Source organism: Anguilla rostrata, chromosome 2, assembly GCF_018555375.3.
Source record: "Anguilla rostrata isolate EN2019 chromosome 2, ASM1855537v3, whole genome shotgun sequence".
Lineage (NCBI taxonomy): Eukaryota > Metazoa > Chordata > Actinopteri > Anguilliformes > Anguillidae > Anguilla > Anguilla rostrata.
The window spans coordinates 37,459,670-37,477,707 of record NC_057934.1 but is presented as its reverse complement, the minus strand read 5'-3'; the positions used below and the strand labels follow the sequence as shown (position 1 = coordinate 37,477,707).

The 18,038-nt window shown below is 40.9% G+C and overlaps 1 protein-coding gene across 3 annotated transcripts in view; it reads right to left on the bottom strand.

The window, feature by feature from the left end:
- Positions 1-15,717, bottom strand: part of LOC135247950 (MAGUK p55 subfamily member 3-like) — a 37,135-nt gene extending 21,418 nt beyond the window's left edge. For all 3 annotated transcript variants that reach the window (XM_064321961.1, XM_064321962.1, XM_064321963.1), the window contains exons 1-2: positions 15,560-15,717; positions 2,334-2,417 (exon numbers count right to left, since the gene is read on the bottom strand). In XM_064321961.1, coding sequence (XP_064178031.1) covers positions 2,334-2,370 — 37 coding nt within the window. In that variant the 5' untranslated portion in view covers positions 2,371-2,417; positions 15,560-15,717. The remainder of the gene's footprint in view (positions 1-2,333; positions 2,418-15,559) is intronic.
- Between the last annotated feature and the right edge of the window lie 2,321 nt (positions 15,718-18,038).

Genomic DNA, 18,038 nt, shown 5'->3' with positions numbered 1-18,038 from the left:
AGGGCTGAAATAAAAACCCAGTCCAAATGGCAGTAATGGTTTATTTGGTGAATATAATCTGTTTCAGCTGCCACACTGGCTGAGGTATTGTGGCCACCAGGTATACCAGTGCTGAAACGGACTAATTTCTCATCAGTAGCTAATTTTAACTTCCTGTGCATACCTTGGCAGCATCCCAACCCTTCCCCTCTTCACGCACACACAGATTTGGCAGTTGCAGAAATGAACATATGTTTGTGTCTTCATCGCTATGCTAAATTTATGTGCCGCAAAAAGTTATCTTTAGGTTACATTTGACTAGATAGCTCCATTATTAATCACTAATGTTAGAAGATTGTGAAATGTATAAATGTCACCAATTCCCTGTGGCCATATCATCTCATCAATCAAAAACTGCCAATGACAAATACGATAAAGGTTCGCTCTGTGATGCAAGCAGATAACATGGAAAAAAGTTCAGGCCTGTGCATGTGAGGGCAAAGCGCTATGTACCATTTTCTGGCTTTGTATAGATATACAAGTGAGTAGGTGCTAGGCTGTTGTACAGATATGTGTGTTTACTGTATAGTAAATCATTTCAAGACAACATGTAACAATGTATGCAATTTAACCCTAATCATTGCTCTCATCTAGCTTGAAAATTGTACAGTAGATGTAGCCAGCATTGTTGGGAGGAGTTAGCAACAGTAACCAGAGCAACCTAGCTGACCTACACCCACCCAAACCCACTGCAAGAAAAATACAATGGTGTCCTGCCCAAGTAGACTCCTGTAGGTTCTACACTAAAAGATTAATCAAAATAAAGGAACAGAAGAGTTTACCTTCAGAAATACCCTTATTTTTGAAACTGTCCATATGATCACCTGTGCACAATCTGCTCTTTGTGCACGAGCCTAGTATATTGCCCCATTAACTCTCACAATTAACCATAAACGGTAAACGGAATGCCCATTGTGAATACTGATTCATAAATCAGCAAGTCATTACAATGAATTGACAGGGAAAATGGAGAAGCCTGACCCAGAAAGACAATCTGTACAGACTGTGAAATCAAGACGCTTGTTATGGAGCTAGAGGCCAGACAGGCTATATTGTTTGGTGGATATTGTTCTGGCATAACCAATAAAATAAATTTAGTTGAGTGGCAGCATGTCACGGCATCCAGACCTAAGTCAGAAATGAAAAAGAAGTGGTCGGATATTTAAAGTGAAAGCGCATTGCTGTGCAACGTGCCTCCAGTACCAGCATCATTTGGGAGGGGGTGGGGGGTAATGGTAGTTACCACAGCCAGGAATGAATAATAAGGGTTGCTTTTACTAATTGACTCACAACATTTATCAGCACGCGATGAGACGTTATTCAAAACACAATACCATAGGATAATATTGTCAGATTAAATGGAATTTTAAAGTGGCTTTTTCCCATAGTTATATACTTGAAAGACAAAATAAATCCAGACAAAATGTGCAGATACTAAATCCACCTCTTCAATTACACCCCTCACCATCAAATTCAAATCACATTGTTGGATTTCGCATTCAGCATTCAAATGGATCCTGGGATAAAAGAACGCTTGAGCCTACACTGCCCCCCTGGAACTGAAACCAACCCATGGGAGGTGTAACTGGCGACTTTATCGTTTTCCAGGCAGTCTTGATGCTTAAATATAGACTAACACCAAAAAGACAGAAAGGACTTCAGCCTGGATGTTACTCTGACAAGGGATATTATTATTAGAAGGCTGTGCACTTTGATATGAAGTGAATGGAATTGACTGCAATGGGTCTGTAGGATGTTTATCTGCATTTCACTACTTTGCCATCAAAGTCACCAATTCCCACAGTCTCTAAAATGTATGCATGGGTCATAGTTTTCATATATGTGGACATTCCAGTGAAATTTTTTCTGGTGAAAAGTCAGAGAAATGCCATCTAGGTTTTCTGGTGAAAACCCGGCTACATTTGGTGGAAAAGTTTAAATGTTCTAGTCACCTAGGACATAGCTAGGCCATATCCAGGTAACATCTGACCTACACTGGGGTTAACCTAGTCCGTTCATGTGAAAACATCTCTCAACCTAGATTTCTACCATTCTAGACATCTAGATTCCAGGTTTTGCTCATTGAGATGTTTTGATGTAAAGTTTGTTTCATAAATCCCAAGTCCGCAGGAAAAGTGGTGTACTCATATTTTCGGTGCATACACATAATTTATAAATGAGGCCCCTGGTCACTATGTAATTCACATTTACAAGTATGTATTGTATACCCAACATACCTACACTGGTTGAGATATCATTCATACCTTACAGGTAAGTCATGCATGAGCTCCTACCTGCATCTGCAGAAAGGACCGGCATGGCTTCTTTCATTGATCCGCTGGGCAGAGAAGCCTGGGGGAGGGGCAGTACTGAAGAGGCTGAAGAGGCAGACGCAGAAACAGAAAGAACGTAAGGCTGTCCCTAGTCCCTACAACCCCGCCCTCTTTCTCTCTCTGGCATTCACAGTCAGCAGCAAAAATCCAAATTCAGCAGTCAAACATGTCAATGTGGCAGAATAATACAGGACACATGCACTCACAGATTACATTATATTGCTGATGCCTGCCTATTGTGTGAATATGCACTGTTATCAGCCTGCTATAACCTGCCGGGAGTAGAAGTGATAAACTGCTATCATTAGAAGGTGTGTGTGGCTGAGGGAATACTGGTTTTCTGCAAAGTACTGTTTTTGTTCTCAGCTTGTGTCGCTTTGTGTGGTTGTGTATGTACAGTATGTCAGGACAGGAACATGACTGAAATCTTACAGTAAAATGCAGTTCTTATTTATGTGGGCCTCCAACATCTAGCTTGCTCTGGATATTGGTAACACAAGGCATATGCAGTAATTATCTATTTATAATTTCAAATGTTGTTAGCAGAAAATTAATTTCTTATCATTGTCAAAGCACACAGCATTGCAGGTTTCTCTCATTCTGATTCTTAATGGTCCAAGGTCTCGCGTTAAAAGCATAGTGCGAAGTTGCAAAGGCAAATGAAAAATGACTGCATCTCAAAACGTCCACTTGGTATTTAATTTCCCAGGAATAAATATGTCCCCGGCATTGCAGTCTCGCATTCAATCAATCACTGCACAACCGCAAAAGCATAATTATAAAAATTGCATTCATACCCGTAATAATGTAACCGTACCTGAAAAAGATGAACAGCTACAGCACATTGTGTGCAGTCATACAGACTCCACTCATGCAGACAAGCTTCATGCAAATGGGCACTTTTCAAATGCTGTTGTAAAGCGCAATGTCAGCTTATTTGAAGGAACTGCGAATGAGCCTGAGCATTGTTGAAAAAAAAGGAATAGCCCTTCTACAACTCTAAGCACAGTCATTGGCTTATTATATTATTATGGCTTTCATTTAGCAAATATAAAAAACCAATACATCTGTACATGATACTTTAAGTGTACTTCTGACAGAGAACATTGTGAAGAAATGGTGAGAAGAACAAGGCTACAGTTACACTTCCACTCAACCACTACTTAATTGGCATCCCCAAGAGACCAATGTGGGAGTGTGCTGCAGTACGGCTTGGAGTGCTGGTACAAGTCTCTGGATGCACCCCGCTGAGTGGACTCTGATGCCTGTGGCTCTCTGATGTTCACTTAAGACCCAGCCCCAAAAGCACGGGTTTCCCTGCATCGGCCCTAATCCCGCTTCCTGCTGCCTCCGTTGCAGAAACCCTTGTGGAAACATCAATCAGATGGGACGGTGGGAAAGGAACACGAAGGAACTCATAGCATGTGAGTCATGTCTTCATAAAAAGGATGTAGCTCTCGGTCATAGCTATGACCTCATATAACATGGGGAGAAATTCTAGCCTGTCTCTCGGAACTACTGCACAAGCCTGGCCACCAAATTCTTTTTTGTGTGTGCTAGTTTTCATCCCATCCTATTTTTGAATCAATCAATATAACTGAAGACATGATTTAAGTGTTTCTCTGACTGTCTTTTACTGGTTTCAAAGGATTTCAAGGTTGCCTGATTACAACTTGGCTTTTCTTGTTTTTATAGAAGTAGGTGTTTTGTTTCAGTAAATACCATCAGAATTTACTCTTGTATGATTTCCTGTCAATCAATCAATCTGTTTAAGAAAATGTAAGCGGTCAGACCTCATTGATTAGCAAGTCTAACAACATGCTAGCAAAGAGTTTTTCCAGTTGAAAAATAAACCTTGAACTTTCTGATATATTTCCAAAGTTCTATCAATTGAGCAGACAGTTCACTTTGAACAGTTCGCTGCATTTTGTAATAATTCTCAGGTGTTTTGTGGGCATGTCATAGAAGTAGGAACGTTGTCTCCAATAGGTTGGTGTTGGAGTTAAAGTGCATATGGCCATAGTATTAAGGCTGCATACAATTGCCTTCTCTGATACTATACCTGCAATGTTCTGTATCCAGATGTTCAGTTCAGTTAAAATATTAAACAGTTGGATGTGCTTGAATAAAATTGTATTAATTTAATAACACCATGACCATCAAATGGCATTACTAAGACTACCTAAAGGTCTTTGTAACGTAATTCATTTAAAATGCCTTTCATTCAATGCCTGCAATTCCATTTGGCAACACATTTATCAAATGTACAGCAATCACATTTATTGTTTCACGAAATTCACGTCCACGTGCAGTAATGCGTAAATCAAAAGCCCCACCCACTGATGATCATCACCATTTTGTTTATTCAGCTCTGCTTGACTGAAGCCACCCAGCCAAGCATAATCATACACAATCTGGAAAAGTCAAGCAATTACAAGCAGAGATTTGGTCTCGTCAGCTCTGAAATAGCACCACCTGCATGCCCCTTGCTTTCCTGATCTGAAGTAATACTACTGATTGACTTGGTGTGGTTTCTGCCATATTTCACCTTTGCGGGCTGTACAGATCAGATTAGGCAGGAACATGACTTCAAAGCTTTTGGACAGAGCCTGTATGCTGCACTGCTGCTGACTGTGTGTAAGGGGCAGGATGATAAATGTACAATACAACTAAAGAGGCAGTGGGGGTGCGAAACCACTGCTGATGGCGATGGCTGAACATGCATCACTGTAAGAGGAATAAAAATCCATATATGAAATGGACAACACTCAGATATGACATACAAGGTTTATAATTATTTTCATACCAAAAACGAACTAAACTAAAATTAAACTGTCTACTAAACCTAACCTATCAGTTATTTTGTCACAGGGTCAGGTTTGCTCTGCGAGTTACATTACTGCTTCTATTCTGTACAATAAGAGTTCCAGCTAATGGAACTAATCATACACAAATTGATTTACAAAGGGTGATGTTTTAGTCTGTAGCAGACGTTCATATGCCAACTCATGTTTCTTAATCCCATTCAATTTTTGACTAACAATTATTTTTGAGTTCTTAAATAACAAATTAAAATTAATAGATAGCTTCATTTACAATACACAAGATAGCTTTCCAGTAACATAACAATTACTTCAGTTAGCTAGCAAGCTACCAACTGCTCACTATTTGATCTCTCCATCAAAAGAGGTTGGCTGGTTAGTAATATGCATTGCTACATTCATGAAACATTAAAATAAAATAAAGAGAAATAATTACATAACACTGTGAAACCATTAAGCCATATTTTTTGGGATGGTGTCATACTGTATCATACCATTGCATCCCCACTGGACAGATAATCACTGCTATCACACACTTTTGGCAAGCCAAATATGTTATCATAGATTACGTGTAAATGCAGCAGTTCATTCCAACAGATCCTTATTGTCCAACATGCCGAAAATATACAAGCCGGCTAATTATATACATTATCTCTTACTACTTTAGTAACAGTATACAGTACATTACTACTAGGAGGTAACCCATCAAAATAATAAAAAAAACTAGCCAGGCAGTAAGAGAATTAGTTAGCTAGCAGCCAATCATATTTCCAACCTCTTAAGCTAGCTGAGGTCAGTCACTGTGCATGTGCATTAACTGCATTTAGCTAGCTAGCAATAGATAAATATGTGATTATGATTGGCTGGATATCATCAGGCAAATAGAGATGCCTGTAGAAACCTTTCATGTGTGTTGGCTGGCAGGGCTTTCCTTGAAAAGATAATATGCAACTGCAGTACATTTAAGTGAAAAATGTTGTGACACATGGCCAGGCAGAAAATTGAATGAACTTGGATTTAATTCCACGGCTATTGGCTAATAGCTGTTGTTATGCCATTTAATGGTAAACAAATCAATCAACTCAAATACCATTGAATCTTATTTGTTGCTGTATTGTTAAGTTGTCAGTTATTCCATCCATGCCTTAATTTTCCATTCTCAAGGCTTTCAATTTGTGTTTTGACCTCTTATATTCCTATAAACAGATTTATTAATAAAAATTAATTTGCCAGCCAGTAACAAAGCTGTCTTGGCTTTAAATTATTGTTTGGCACAAATTTGTTTAATTGTAGATTTATTTATAGAATGGAATCAGTATTGCATAACTCAGAAAGAAAACTCAAACTATTTTTCAATCATTTTTAGTGTTTGTGTTGTGTCCAGTGCGCTAGCTAGATATACCAGTTATCTCATTAGCAAGTTAGATATCCCAATCAGCTTTTTCATAGATAGCTTTGTCAGTGACACATTTCCCTAGTCTAAAAAACAGATTTTAAATGTCTCTTTTTTAAGCTACCTACTTTACTATGTGTGACTATATTTTGTTGTTGTATCCATTAGCTGAATAATCATGCACCTGAATTTGGCACATCCATTCAGAAAATAAAAGAAATATATCTTCTAAGGATTTTCGGTAATATTGTCTAATAGAAACTAGCACGTTCCTGAATAAGCAGACTGCACATATACTGAATTGCAGCACCACAACAGGGCAATTTTCAGTTTATACAAGGTTTAGATTAACAGAAAATTAGAAATGAGAAAATTATACTTTCAGTTCAAGACCAGCAAACCAAAATTCCCCCCATACCAAATATGAGCAGCTCAGTTCCAAAAACAAAAAAGCACAAGCATAGTCAATTCCCAACTGAAGGACCCATCAACCCTTTATATCCCAAAATGCTTTAGTCAACATTCCAGGTTTTTAAATGAATGTGAGCACAGGGATGAATAAACGGCTGCTAAGCATAATTTTTTGATCTGATGCAACTTCTGGGTAGCAACCTTGTGAGGCAGAAATCTGCTGGGTATGTCAGCCATCTTGAAGTGTGTTTTTCTTGGCGTGATGCAGTATGATTGCAATGGAATCACTAGCTACTCTTGTGACAGCAGTGAGCTCATGAAGCATCAAGCTGTGTGAAAATGCCTTTCATCTGCTCCTGCTGCTCTGGCTTGGAGAGCGGAAAATATAGCCCAGCTTTATCCTTACAACTAGAATAGATTTGTGAAATATCAGTGGATCCAGAAAGATGGAACAGCATTGTTCCTTGCAGACAAACAAAATATTCTAAATCCATACAAAAGCTGGTATGTTTTGTCTACGGATTCATTCTACAAGACAACCTGAACCATGTGTTTTGATTCAGAAGGTCCTGAGGATTATACATTTATGTATTATGTGTAGCAGGTGATTGTGTAGCAATCAATAAATAATGGACTACAATTCTTGCTGGATCACTTGACTCTGGACCAATGAGGATGAAATCATGGGTATAAAATCTAATACCTATTGCCCCTGAGTCAAGTGCAGAGTATAATTTGTACTGATCCAGCAAAATTTCTGTCATAAATTCAATAGATAACCCAGCAATATAAGACCTCATTGTCCAAAGTATCAACTTAGTGATAAAGTGTTCACCGCCATAAAAATGTTTGCAGCCAGGAATACTTAAGCATAAAATGCCAAGCATATAACTATCACCTTATGTTCTGTTGGCACACTAATCCGTTGCTGTTTGCAAATGTCTTTTTATACTTCTGTTCCACCATAACACATAAAATTCCCTTGTGCTGCAGGTTTCTTGGCAGCTTAGGTAATATAGCAGCAAAAAACGATTCCGCCTCAGTAAATGCGCTCCTCACCTGAATCTGCTGAATCAGACCATTTGAAAGACCTATCATTGTGTAACCTGTTCTTCAATATAACTGGATGCTGAAGCTTTTTTAGCATGGCAGCAAACCAGCGTTAGTGAACTTGTCCAAGTTCAACCCTGTCTTTCTTTCTTGGATGAGCTTATCACCATATGCTTGCGGCAGATTTGTATTGTTGTGCATCAGTGAAGTTACTAGTTTATGGTTCAAATGCTTCATGCACTTAATCGTGGTAGTCTGTGTGAACATGATGTGCCCTGCGATGGCCTGGCAACCTTGTCCAAAGTGTATTCCTGCCTGTCACTCAGGGCATGCTGGGATAGGCTCCAGCACCTCCTGTGACCCTGACCAAAAATAAGTGATTATAGACAATGGATGGATGGATGGATGAAAGGATGTGTTAATGTGAGTTGAAAGTTTGCATTTACTGTATATGGAACATGGTATTCCTAGTGATGCATTATGGATAAATTATCCTATTTTGTCTTTGTAACTTACTTCCAAACATATGCTTGAAGTAGGTCTAATAGTGATTGGTGTGGTAAATGTACTCTCCTTGCTCAACAAAACTACTGTATCTGTATCTGTAATCTGTAGCAGGCCAACATTTAGGTTATCAGCCAATATTTGGCTCTGCACGCCACACTTTTATATTTGTAAGCAAACAATTCAAGTGAAGATTCTTTTTTTTTTTTTACATTTTGGTTTCACTAGAAATTACAGCACTTCTTTATACTTAGCCTCTCCATTTCAGGGAACCATAATGTTTGGGATACTGTATATTAATATTATGAAAGTAGTTATGTTTAATACTTTGTCACATATCCTTCGCATGCAATGACTGCTTTAAGTCTTTAAGCCATAGACATCAGCAGGCGCTGAGTATCTTCTCTGACGATGCTCTGCCAGATCTGTACTGCAGTCATCTTCAGCTCCTACTGGTTTTGCAAGCTAATTGCCTTCTAAAATTAAAGTTTTCTCTTCAGAAAATGTTCAATTGGATTCGGATTGGAGGAATGACTTGGCCAGTTTTTCTGCTATTTAGCTTTGAAAAACTCGTACAAGATAAGATGTTTCTGTACACTTCATAATTCATTCTGCTGCTGCTGTCAGCAGTAACATCATTACTGAAGACAAGTGAGCCAGTATCTGAGACAGCCATACATGCCCAAACCATAACACCCCCATGACCATGTTTCACAGATGAGAGGGGTGGGTACTTTGAGAATCTTGGGCAGTTCCTTTTGGCCTCCTCGCTTTACTCTTTCAGTCACTCTGACACAAGTGAATCTTGGTCTCATCTGTTTACATGACCTTTTTCCAGAACTCTGAAGGCATTTTTTTAGGTACTTCTTAGCAAAATGTACCCTGGCCATCCTGTTTTTGCGGCTAACTAGTGGTTTGCAACTTGCGGTGTAGCCTCTGTAGTTCTGTTTAAGTCTTCTGTAGACAGTAGTCACTGACACATCCATGCCTGCCTTCTGAAGAGTGTTTCTAATCTGTCGGACAGATGTTTGGAGGTTTTTTTCAGTATGGTGACAATTCTTCTGTTTTCAGCTATAGAGGCCTTCCTTAGGCAACTAGCCCTGAGCTCACCAGTGCTCTCTTTCTCATTAATGTTCCAAACAGTTTATTTTGTTAAGCCTAAGGTTTGGCTGATCTCTTTGACTGTATTTTTTGTTATTGTTGTTGTTGTTTTCACGGGTGCTCATGTTGACAAATACCAATAGCAGACTCCAAAGGCAGCCATTTGTGAAGCCATTTGTCCCAAATATTATTGTGCCCTGAAATGAGGGGGACTAGGTAGTTGGGAAAACCGAAATTCATACAAATACCCTTTAAAAAACCTGAAAATCTGCACTTTAGCCACATGTGAATTGCTTGATCACAAATCTAAAATTATGGAGTTCAGAACTGAAGCAAGAAAAAAATATGTCTTTGTCCAAAACATTATGGAGCTTACAGTGTACTGTGTACTATTACTTTGTTTCTGTTTGCAATGCAGAGCCACAACTTCAGAAATCCTCCATTCCTTTAACATTATTAATAACCTTTCCTTGATGCACTGTGTGTTTCCTTTGCGTGCATCAATAATGTAGTGAATGTTTATTGGTGGATTCTAACCGGATGCCTCCTTAGTGATGCCAGCTTGTGCTGAAGTATGCACCTACACAGGTACGTGTCTTTCAACACAAGCTGTACGTGCAGGGCAGGCTGCAACTTGTTGGTGGGCCACCAGCTGAGTAACTACCTGTCTGCAATACTGTATGTGAGCATGCTCCAATCTGCGCTGTCCAAATAACATTCTTAATGCATGTATTAATACCTGAGTTCCGACTGACCCATAAAGCATTTGGTTCTACTGTGTGTCAAGAACCTCAAATTCACCATTTTCCATTATGGGACCTTGGAAACTTCAAAGACAAGATGTAAGAAACTGGAACTGGGGGGCGGTGTGCGATTTGAGGTGTGAATGTGTGTGTCTGTGTGAGTGTGGGATGCATGCATGTGTATGTGTGTCAACAGGGGTGGCCTGGTGATTCTGTATCTTAAATTGGTTAATATACCTACAGGCACTATGTTTCAGGTCAGGTCATACCAGAATAGAGCATGAGTCAGAGTGCCACTACTGACTTTGTAACTTGGTTTAGTTGTTGCCTGATCTACTGTCTCCACATAGCAGCTCACCAACATTCCCATAATAGCCAAAGCTGTCCCTCCCAAAAATATCTTTAAATATTGATATTTAATGTCACCATAATGCTTACTATGAGAGTGTCAATCTCCCTATAACCTTAATAAGGTGAGTTGTATTATAAATTGACCTGAAACATTAAATATATTTCACTTAATCCTCACTTTGCCGACATGTGGGACTTAAGAAAAGGTATTACACTCAGTGTAATTGTGAGTTTAGATTCAATTTTGTCAATAATAATAATAATAATAATAATGTTCATTCCTTACCAGGATATTTTGTATGTATTCTGAAAGTCAAATAAATCAGATTCATGCTCATATCATTATGTTTTTATGATTAACAATTAAACAATTTATTTATATGCCAGATTTGTATCTGTAGATTTTCTGGAGATTCCCTAAATTGGTAATCAATTAGAAAAGAGAGGCTGGCTCTGAAGTGCATTTACTTCATTACAATCTATTTTTAATACAAGCTGACATTCTGTGAGAGATGTGAGTATATAAAAAGCATGTGTGTTGAGAGACATGGGGCTGACGAGTGGACAGAGTTATTCCCATGTGCCCATATGCCCAACTAAAAGGCCAACAGGGATAAGGCCATTTAATAAAAAGGCTGGGCCATCTTTAAGCTCACTAGAGGAGATAACATGCTGGCATTGTCGCACAATGTACCTTTAGTATCGTGTCTTATACGGAACTCATTGAATGTTTCAGGATAGATGGGTCAAAGGTCACAAGGCAGCTGTCATAATCATTATCAACAACAGCAAGGGTGGCAGAGAGTGTTCTGGAAAGGATTGTTTCATAGGACGATTCCTTACTGCAGTAGATAAGACAGAATAAAATGAGCCTTCTCCTCCACCTCCATTTGCTAAAATGAAACTCTAGCCTCCTCCATGTATGATTCCCCTGTTAACCCATATTGATATTTGAATGTTGCTGCAAGATTTCTTTCACCTACCAAAGGGGGGTGCATTCTAGGACAGCCTCCAGCTCTTACAGCTCAGCCATTATATAGAAACTGACAATATACTGTGGACAGACCAGAGGTTGAACTGCAGTGATGGACTTTGCATTAAACCCATTAAAGCTTTCTGTAATGGCTAATATATAAAGTATTTCTCAGCAGCTGAAAAATTGCAGGCTCGGTACCGCACATACTCTATTTCCACATGCCTTCAACCTCCAGAAAGCGCCATCCCTGTCTCTGACCATGGATTTATCTGCATTTTCGTCTTTTGTGGGTCACTGATAAAGCTCCTGAAGATTTATGCTCGTCTCACTCGAAGAATGGTGCAGTTACAAGCTGGGTGAGCAGCTGTTCAGCATTCAGCAACACACACTATCGCAACTGCACTCCCTCTCTCTCTCTCTTATTCCTGCTGGGTTTTCTGAGCTGCAGTGACATCCGGTGAGCAGCAGGAAATAATTGGTTGCACCAAGAATCAAGGTCAAGAGTTTGTGGTTTGTCATTTTGAATGGAGAACCTTGAATTTTATTTGCTTCGTCGAATTTTCTCTTTATGATTGGCACTCGCAATATCAGTCCTATATTCCAGTAGCTTTCAAACCTGTGTATGGTGGTTTTCATTCCAACCACAATTGCAATCCCAGAATATTAACAAGCTGTTTATTTTTCTAAATTGGTTTCTTTTTGTGTTTAGAGTGATTATTTACCCTCTTTAGACGTTGTCAGAAATAACTATGCATGTCATGAAGCATGAATTCCAGGTCCCAGCCTACACAGCAGTCACCCAGGACCAAATTTTAGAACCACTGCTATAGTCTAAATATGTAGCTACATTGATGATTGGCATGGTCATTGGGTTGCGTTCAATTTAAATCAAAATGTAGGATGGAGAGCCCACTGGATCAGACAAGGCCCTGTGGATAACTGCCTGCTGTTTCATTAACACAGGGATTAATGGCACCCTCAATCTAACAGTCGTGGGAGGGTCTGGAGAATGGAGAGAAATCTCATTCCAAAGCCAGTGCTCTTTCCTCCTGTCAGTTATTGCTGCATCGTATTTCATTGTCATTATTTTGCCACAGCCTATGTTTTCATCAAGCGATATGGACAAGGCCATCTCAATCAATGCGGAGATATTTCAAATAACTAACATGATGGATTCTGCAATATACAATATAGATCTTCTCTTTCCATACAGCAGACATGATTCCAGTGAAACATGCAACAACAACAAAAAAAGACTGTGAACCTGGCCTGCAGAAATGATTATATCTCGCAGCATACATCTCAAATCAGGACCCATAGAGATTTTCCATGATAGCTCCATGGCAATGCAAACTCAAACACAAAATCAAACAATGCTTGCACATAATTGGGGTTCTCAGTAGTGGCCCATTGGAGCGGCAGACTGACCATTTAGTCAGCCGTGATTGGTTGAGTACTCTTGCCTGTTAGTGTGGAGGACTAATGGTTTCATCAGTTGTGCTTGGTCGACTTCTCTGATCCATTGGCAAGCAAAGGCATGGACCAGACATTCGAAAGAGCCCTGGGCTACGTAGGTTAAAAGTGGCTGCGCATGCTTTAAATCCAACCCTTACACTGGTCAGGTCTGAGTTTCAGCTCTAATCCTGGTGCCTGATGAAATCACGCTGGTTCCAACAGAAATCGCACACTTGACTAAATGAGATGATGACCCTGACCTCAACTATCTTAAACCCTCTGCTTCCCATCAGCAATCCCCACATCCACTCCCCAAATCACTTCCTGATGAACAACAACTGGTGAGAGATTATCAGATTGGGCCTTTGGCAGATTCTGGTTGCGGCGCCTCGGTCATGGTTAGAGGATATTCCTTCTGCCACCCCTAGGTCGGGATTATATGTGGCCCATTTAACTCGTGCTGTCGGCTCAGCCCGGCAAGGTGAAAATGAGGCTTCACAAACCCTGTCTTACTGATTATAATTGATCTTTCAGTATTTGCAAGCATTTGACTATTCACTGACAGCCCATTATGGGGTTTGTGAGATTTCAGTCTCCCATTCAGTCTGCCACAAACAAGCCCTGCTGTTTTACAGTGAATCGAAGGAAGTCGCTCATCTGCCATTCAGAGAAGTCCCCTGCACTAGAGACAAGGTCTCTTTAACAGATATGTCTATCCTGCAACGGCTTCCAGAGTCTCCTAACCTCATCATGTACGAGTCGGACCTGTATTGTGCATGATGTGTCAGAAATGACTCGAGCCCAGTTACATTGAAAGTCTGTGTATGACTCAGTCACTCAAGCGCACCTGGACTCTGTGGTGGGGGATTTGAGCATAAAGAAAAATTCCCACCTCCCTCCAAAATTCCCCTACTGCCGAGAGCTGGCAACCACACCTCCATTTGGTCCTCTGATGCTGTTGTAGGTTAAACTTTGAATATCCCTCAAAGGCTCAAAATCTGAATTTGCCGATAACCCTTGTCTCTCCGATGACCTTTCGGTATCCAATTATTGTACGTCACTTCAGATAAAAGTGTCTGCCAAATAAATGGAATGTCTCTTTTTTCCATTGCTTCCATCCCCATGGTTACAGATTTAGTTGCATCACATTGCAAATCATTTATTTAGGGATTTTTTTTTTTACATTGATGATTTTTTAATAAACTGTTTTGCAGATTCATAAATATGCATGCGCAGTTCTCATCCTTGCTATAATCATTTTGTCACCTTGATACTACAATAATAAACAAGACAGCAAACTCCGTAGGGCTGTGCCAGCACAACTAGATCAGAGCTATGTGAGGGAATGATCGCCTCTGAAGCTGAATTAAATTTTGCAGAGAACAGGGGGCGAGTAGGTGCTGTCCCACTGGCCTGCACCACGCTGGGAAAAGTTGAGGATTAAACAGAAGCCTGGAGCCCTGAGGACATGACTGGAGCCACGTAAGGGAAATGCACAAAAACACTCCCCTCCCCACTCCCCCTCCCCACACTCCCCCCATCCATATCAGCGCCTGAGGAGCCAGAGAAAGCAAACGCAGGCAGCTGCTGTGCTTTTTTGCAGGTACCCAAATTGTGGCGCTCGGTCGTTCCCATGCTGAGACCCGGGTTCTGTCATACGCAGGCTTTGCAAAGTGCTTCATACGGCCTCATCAAGCAGTCAACTCCTCAAACCCCTGCTTTCATCTGCTCACAGACCCGCTGCGCTAATTAATGCAACTTTTACAGCTCCGGCTGTGGCTATGAGACGAGAGCACCGACGCACATGACAAGCAAGGCTCCCGCACACACAGACACACGTGCACACAGTCAGGCGCACATATGTACACATGCATACACATTAACACAAACTCAGAGGGAGATGTGCCCACACATTGACACGCATGCACAGCAAATCTGCAGAATCAAAGGAGTCAAACAGCGAATAGTGAGAGATGGGGGGGGGGGACGGAATAGTCACTCCTCGTTAAAACACCACACTCACGACGCACGCGGTCCTGCAATATTCTCTGACTCCCTGCCTCCTTACCACAATAGTGCGCAGCCACGTTCAACGGCACGGACCAGAGCCTACATGTAGAACCGTACGCAGACTGTGCAAGGACCCAGATCCATCGCTTACGCCAAGAAGCGCAGCATCCTCTGCCTCCGCTGCTGCTCGGCTTTCCTGCAGCGCTCTGGCACGCGCCGTCCAATGAGCAGCCCAGAAAAAAAGCCCAATCCCTCAATCCTCTAAATCTTCTGCCCCCCTTCTCCTCCTTCTCCTCCCCCCTCTGGCTCTGTGGCTCCGCGAGCCCGCTGGATTATCAACCGAATTTTGCGAACGCAAACGCCGTCCCTACCTTAATTTCTGTGATCTTTGGTTTCCGATGGTGGCCGCCTGATTCCTCCGAGCCTGCACCTAATTCCTCGTCTCGCTTCTGTGCAAGCCCGCCGCCGCTGCCTCCTCCTTTCTCTCTCGCTCTCTCTCTCTCTCTCTCTCCCTCTGCCTCTCGCTTGCTCTATTTTGCTCTCCCTCCCCCTTCTCCCTCCCCCTTGCTCTACCTCCCTCTCTCTCTCTCTCTCTCTCCCGCTCCCCCCCCACTGTCTTCCTCACTGATTGTGAATGAACATTTTTTGTCTGAACTCACAGACGTTATCTGTGTAGAAATACACGCAGATCGATCACTCGATGTTGTCACGCGAGCAGTTCACTCCCTCCCCACCAGCATCACTCCCGCTTCCCTCCTCCACAGTTCCCGTAGTGCAGGTTTCAAATGCACACACCCATCCACCTCTCCGCTCATCTATTGCCATACCTCCTTTCCTCCCTCCATCCTTGCTCTCTCTCTGCGCTCCGGGTAACGGCATGTACTTGACAGGCCTTGGTTTGATTGATGTTCAGACATATAACAGACAAAAATGGCAAAGCTCCTCTGCTCTGTTGTGATTGTGGTCCTGCTGTCCTCTGACAAACCATGTACTGTATAATGATGAGGAAACAAAGCTGTCAGATCCATGAGCCCGACACACCGGGGAGGTAAACAGGGCTGTGGGCTGTTGTGAGTGCCTTTGTACTGTGTTTTCATTCCCCAGGGATGTCTGTGCTACCAAATGGACCATGTACAAATGCATTCTGTGCGCACACACACACGCACACACACACGCACGTGCACACAGGGAAAGGAAGGAGGCATGTGTCTGCAAGAGAGGGAGAGTGCATGTGTGTTGTGTGTGATCATCGTGTGTGTAGAGCACAGTATGTGTAGATGGTAGCTGTCCAAGAGAACGTGGGCGTGGTTGTGTGATCCATTCTGTCAGAGCCATAGTAAAGAGTTGACTATTGAGCATAGTCCTCCTCCTCCTCTCATTATCTGGCTGTAGCGGAGCAGCTGCTCTCGGGCTTCAGAGGACGCAAAGGTTTCAAGGAGGACCGCAGGAGTCCTGTTTCCACACAGGCTCATTAATCAGAACAAAGGCCGTGCTCCTGGGGAGAGAAAGCCTCAAATCGGTGGTACTAATTGAATCAGAGATCTGTTGACCCTTTCAAAATGGAATGGATTTCGTAAATTGGTGCCATGTTTGAGAGATATATGAGCATATTGACAGGATTTAATGTTTTTTTTTATTTTTTTATGCAAAGGTATGTTAATATTTTAACCACATTTATTTACCAAAATGATCAAATCTAGCTTCTGTATTATTTGGACTAAATGACTTATTACAAATATCTGTCACTGTATTGTCACACTGTCTAATCTGAGGAGAATAACCTTTAAAAATCATATGGACCGAAGACAATGCACCTTTATGAATTTAATTTATAGGCCACATTTATATATTTCAGGAGTGTCAAATAATTCTTTGGAATATATAATTCATTGAAAAGGTCAAAAAATGCACACTGCAATGCAAAAATAATTCCTGTGTTCTACCATTTATACATCCCTGTGCATACCTACCATTCCCCTGTAAAACCTTCATAGTGACCTAATCTGAGTTTTTTTACTGTCAGCCTTCAAATTCTGGTTATCGGGCTCAGCTTCCAAATCCAGAATATTATGTACAATGGCATATTCACTCAGGGCCAAGACTATTTAATTTATCTGGAAGATTTGTGATTTTAACCAATCACAGCAGTATATACATGCCAAACTGCAGGCAGGGACAGGCTACAGTAATGACCTCTGCCTTTAATACAATATTCAGAGTCATTGTAAATGTCGAGCCCAGACTGCTTAATGCTTTTCTTCTGGACATAAAGGCAGTGTAGGTTTTACCATCTGCTCAAAATAGCAGTCTTTCAGATTATAATGTTCAGCCCTCTGGAGAGGATTTTGATGGACCATATACAGTAATAGATCGTACTACATCTTCTTGTTGCAGTTCAGCCATTACATTATGAACATCTGTCTATGTGATTGTGCGCATGACTGCCTGTCCATTTAGCATGTTTAAATGAATGCTGTGCCTATATAAACTATTTTTCTTGTTTTCTATTTTCTCAGGTCTATGAAAAAGGTTAATATTGATAAAATCCCTTGATGCATTAAATCATTGCATTATAAAGCACAGCTTAGCCCCAAACAAACTGAACATTTACCACTTGAATTTCAATATGCAAGTGACTGATTTTTTGCTGGTGTGAATATCATAAAGTTACTTATCATGTTTTTTTTTTTTTGTTTTGTTTTTTTTTTTTATTTGTTTAAACCTTTATTTAACTAGATAAGGTCCCATTGAGATTAAAAATCACTTTTTCAAGGGAGCTCTGGTCAAGACAGGCAGCAGCACATTTTCTAAGACAGTGCACTATTTTCCTGTTGACACTCAAAGATTATT